The 4,738-nt window shown below is 45.6% G+C and overlaps 1 protein-coding gene across 18 annotated transcripts in view; it reads left to right on the forward strand.

Annotated features, from left to right (window-relative positions):
* The first annotated feature begins 1,063 nt into the window (after window positions 1-1,063).
* The window catches only part of ABI1 (abl interactor 1), a 123,667-nt gene continuing 119,992 nt past the window's right edge, over window positions 1,064-4,738 (forward strand). For all 18 annotated transcript variants that reach the window (XM_032243827.1, XM_032243833.1, XM_032243828.1 and 15 more), the window contains exon 1: window positions 1,064-1,400. In XM_032243827.1, the coding sequence (XP_032099718.1) occupies window positions 1,284-1,400 (117 nt within the window). In that variant the 5' untranslated portion in view covers window positions 1,064-1,283. The remainder of the gene's footprint in view (window positions 1,401-4,738) is intronic.

Genomic DNA, 4,738 nt, shown 5'->3' on the forward strand with positions numbered 1-4,738 from the left:
AAAAAAAAAAAAAAAAAAAAAAAAAAAGTGAGATCCTGTCTCAAACAACTCCCCCCCTCAAAAAATCCCCAAACCACCACCACCAACAAAACCAATGATGCTCATCCTAGAGAAATAACGTGCACATGACTTTAAATGTGTAGGAATATATATACATATATTTTTTTTTCTGATGGAGTCTCACTGTGTCTCCCAGGCTGCAGTGTAGTGGCTGATCTTGGCTCACTGCAACCTCCGCCTCCCGGGTTCAAGCGATTCCCCTGCCTCAGTCTCCTGAGTAGCTGGGACTACAGGTGTGTGCCACCACGCCTGGCTAATTTTTGTATTTTAGTAGAGACGTGGTTTCACCATGTTGGCCAGGATGGTCTCGATCTCTTGACCTCATGACCTGCCTACCTCGGCCTCCAAAAGTGCTGGGATTACAGGCGTGAACCACCGTGCCCAGCTTAAAAGTGCAGGAAGATTACATGCCAAGGAGAGTCAGAGAAAAGAGGATTTAGGACAGGAAAGTACTACAAGCTACACATGTTTATATTAAAAATGAATCTTTAAGGGTATAGAGTATTCGTACTCAACCTGTACCCCCAGTGTCTAGTACACTGTTTGGTACACAGCTGGAATCAAGAAATGTTTGCTAAATTTTAAATGAATTGATTGGGGGTGGGGGGAAGTTCAGAAAGTAAAGCCTGACTCGCGTTATTTCTAAGAAGGCAGAGGAAGTAAAAATCTAGTGTTCCGTACTCTGACCCTTTTTAATCCTTCTCTGAATGGGTGTCCCTGATTCACTGACATTTCCTAATTAAGTTCTGCCAGTTTCACATGAAACTTGGGGAACCGATTTCATTCCCTCAGAATCACCCTGTGGCGCCACCTTCGGGAGCTGCGAGGAAACTCCGGATTCTCTCCCCCGCAACGCCCCCACCGCTCCTGCGGCCTCGCTGGGTCGGTTTTCGGAGGTGTCTGAGCGCACGCGCTTCGGACCGTCAGCCTAGCCTAGGAGAGACTACAATTCCCAGAAGACAGTGCGAAAGAAAAAAATCCCGCGGTCCGTGGGGTGGGAGAAATGAAGGCTCGCGAGAGAACGAGGTTCGGGCGGCTGCGCGAAGTGGGTGGAGGGGGGGCGGGAGAGAGTGGGGAGGAAGGGGAGGAGGTGCCGTCCCACAATACCAGGCGGTAGGGCGGGTAGGCGGTTTGTATCCGGGCTGTGAGGTGCTCGGAGCCTCGGCGGACCTTTCTGCCTCTGTCTCTTTAACGCGAGAGGAAGCGATGCAGAGGGGTGGAAAATGGCAGAGCTGCAGATGTTACTAGAGGAGGAGATCCCGTCTGGCAAGAGGGCGCTGATTGAGAGTTACCAGAACCTGACTCGGGTGGCGGACTACTGTGAAAACAACTACATACAGGTGAGGCGCGCTGGCGGCCGGCGGGCGCTGGTCGGGTCGAGGACCCGCCGGAGTAACCAGCCCATTGGGCGGGGTGGGGAACTGCCCTGACCTCAGCGGTTGCCTCCTCCCGAGCCCCAGCCGCAGCCGCAGCCCCAACCCCAGCCCGAACCGGCGACAGAGCGAGTGGCCGGGTTGAGGGAGTCGGGCTGCGATACAGGAAGTAGCTGTGGTGGTGGAAACCGATGGAAGGGGAGAGAGAAAATGGGCGAGGGAGCCGGGAGCCCGCCGCCGCCGCAGCCCGGCGCCCTCCTGGCGTCCGCTTCCCCGAGGGCCCGGACACCGGGGTCGCGCGCCCCCCAGGCAGCCTCCGGTCCGCGGGGCTGGCGTCCCGGAGACCCCCCAGCTACCGCCGCGCCGCCTGTCTGCGCCCGGAGAGCGGGTCCAGGACGGGAGAGGGGAGCGCAGAGGGCACGGAAGAGGCTGAAGCCGCAGAAGGGAGAGGACCAGCGGGGTGTGTGTTGTGTGTCGGCGGAGGGTGGGGTGGGGGCGATTATGTCAGTTTCAGCCCCCAGAGGGTGTGTCTTTTATTTATTTATTTAAAAAAAATTTGTCATGAGTCACATTACACCGACCTCTTAGAGGAGAGGAGGAAGCGGGTGTGGGGAGTGAGGGAGGGCGTTTGAGAGAAGTTAATCTTAAAATTCCTTTAATTGAAGGTTTGTAAATCTGCCTGCTTGTCCGTTTTCAAGTGGGTTTTTTTTTTCCCTCCCCCTCTCATCCTTTTCACTTCCGCCCCACCGTAATGTATTCTCAGAGATTGTTAGGGCTGCTATCGTTAATTATCAAACACGAATTGTTCTTAACTCCTTGGAAAAACGGCTTAAATACTCTCTCTTCTCCCAAAAGTTCTTGAGCTGTAGGCTTCATAAGTAACTTAAAATAGACTGGTGTCATCGCCAGTTGCTTATTTTCTAAGGTTTCTCTCTTTCCAAGCTGAGTAAATGTATAGCATATGAATCCAAATGCAGACACGAACAGTGTTTAGCTTTCGAACTACAACGTTAAAATAAATTAGAAAACTGTTAGGACTTTATCTGTGACAGATGCTTGTTCGTTTTTCTTTGGATGGTTGGAAGTGAATTGTGTGTGGTAGTTTGTTTTGAAGATCTTTAACTGTGTAAACCAACAGTTTGCACTAGAAACAAAGTAGCACAGTCCTTTGTATCAATATAAAGGCACCAGAAATGCGCTTGCCTTTGGTAAGGCAAGACCAAAACGTGCTTTGAAAGGTTAGAGTTATTGGCATTCACAACTAAATTATTTATAGAAATGCCCCCCATGTGATTATAATTTTAAAGAACCAATGTTTCTGTATTGGCAAATGCTTTCCGTCTTTCTTTTTAGAGGAAGATGCTGTTTTCAGAATATTTTGAATATTTCTCAATTTTCATGGTTGTAACATTGTATTTTCAGTAGCACTTCTTGGAGTTTATCTTCACAATTTTTTTTTCAAGCTTTTACTTTAGGAATTCTGATAAGGAAACTTGTTGAATGCCTGCCACATCTACTGTATCACTTTGTGCAGCCTTTATATTTAGGAAAAACCTTTAAAAATCTAGTAGAAATGATATAGTTTGCAAATACAGACGTGATTTTGTAGTTTATTGATATAAGCAACTTTTGTTCTACTTAACATGAAAAGCCTTGAAATCGAGGAGAACCTTAATTTGCTAAAAGTTTTAAAGATTTTGAAAGCTAAAAGGAGAGCACAGTGAGTTAAATTGCTCTCTTTCCGGAAAAGTTATGTCTTCTCTGTAGAAGTCAGTAAGTAAGTACTTCATACAGGGCTGGCTTCTTTTTGTTCTGCATGTTGGGAAATCTGACAACTATATGGTGTGGTAACTATGTGTTGGCAATTGTTGGTAACTGTAAACGTGTTTTAACCTGTCTGTGTACTATTTCTTTTTCGGGTAGTTGTATGCTGTAATGCTTCCCCTTCTCTGACCCCTTTCTTTTACTCCTCTTGCTACGATCATGTAACTTTGAAGCTCTTTAAAACTTCATTGCTAATATCTCTGTCATGTTATTTCTTATATAATCTCTCACTTTATAAAATGTTAGTGCCGAACGGGCGCAGTGGCTCACGCCTGTAATCCCAGCGCTTTGGGAGGCCAAGGCGGACGGATCACGAGGTCAGGAGTTCGAGACCAGTCTGGCCAACATAGTGAAACCCGTCTCTACTAAAAATACAAAAAATTAGCTGGGTGTGGTGGTGTGCGCTTGTAATCCCAACTACCCAGGAGGTTGAGGCAAGAGAATCGCATGAATCTGGGAGGTGGAGGTTGCAGTGAGCTGAGATCACGTCACTCAAAAAAAAACCAGGACTCCCTCTAAAAAAAAAAAAAAATAAATAAATAATAAAAAGTTAGTGCCACAGTCAGTGGCCCCGTTTTTGTTTTTGTTTTTTGGTGGGGCAGGGTGGGGTATAACCCTAAATCTGACACCAGTGAGGTGTTTTGTTCATACTGGGAAAAAAAAAAAAAAAAAGAATTCACACAAAGCAATGATTATCTAAATACCTTAGTAGCCTTAATACATTGGGCTGTATTCCAGGCCACTAGTTGCCTCCCTAAGGGACTCAGACAGGGTCAGCCTCAGAAAGTGATGTGGAAGTTGATGTGGTAGGTGGTGCTGCTGACTTTGGTGCTAAGAATGGGGAATGGATAGTATTAGAAATATCCATTAGGGTGTCTATTGAGATCTTTCTGTTTGCTTTCTGTGACCTGATTGGGTTATTTATAACTAATACCCTTCATAAATATACCTCTTCTCAGTGAAAGTATACAGTTCACTTGTGTTTTGAGAATTTTTAAATAAGGTGAGTTAAGTTATTGCTTGGGTGATTTTTGTTTTGAGATTCACTTTCCATTTTGTTTTTCTGCGGTTTGAAAGTGCAGTCCAGTTTAGCTAAGGTGTTGTAGCTGAGAGGCTCTTTTGGCTGTGGTGCATTTAAGTCCTTGGGGAAGTTTATTAGTTTTTTGGTTCTGTTGACTTTAACTATTAGGTTGTATTAATAGCAAAACGTCTGAAAAGATTCTGCTATGTTAAAAAGGACAGGTTTTTTTTTTTTTTTTTTTTTTTTTTTTTTTTTTTTACAGAGATCTGCTCTGTCACCCAGGCTGGAGTGCACTGGTATGTGAACACCACTCACTGTGGCCTCGACCTCCTGGGCTTATTAAGCAGTCCTCCCACCTTAGCCTCCTATGTAGCTGGGACCACAGGTGTGTGCAGGGACAGGGTTTTAAAAGTTGCCATGGGGTAAATAATATTAAAAATAATTTTTTTTTTTTTTTTTT

This window comes from Sapajus apella, unplaced genomic scaffold (genome assembly GCF_009761245.1).
Source record: "Sapajus apella isolate SASKATOON/1434 unplaced genomic scaffold, GSC_monkey_1.0 scaffold53, whole genome shotgun sequence".
Lineage (NCBI taxonomy): Eukaryota > Metazoa > Chordata > Mammalia > Primates > Cebidae > Sapajus > Sapajus apella.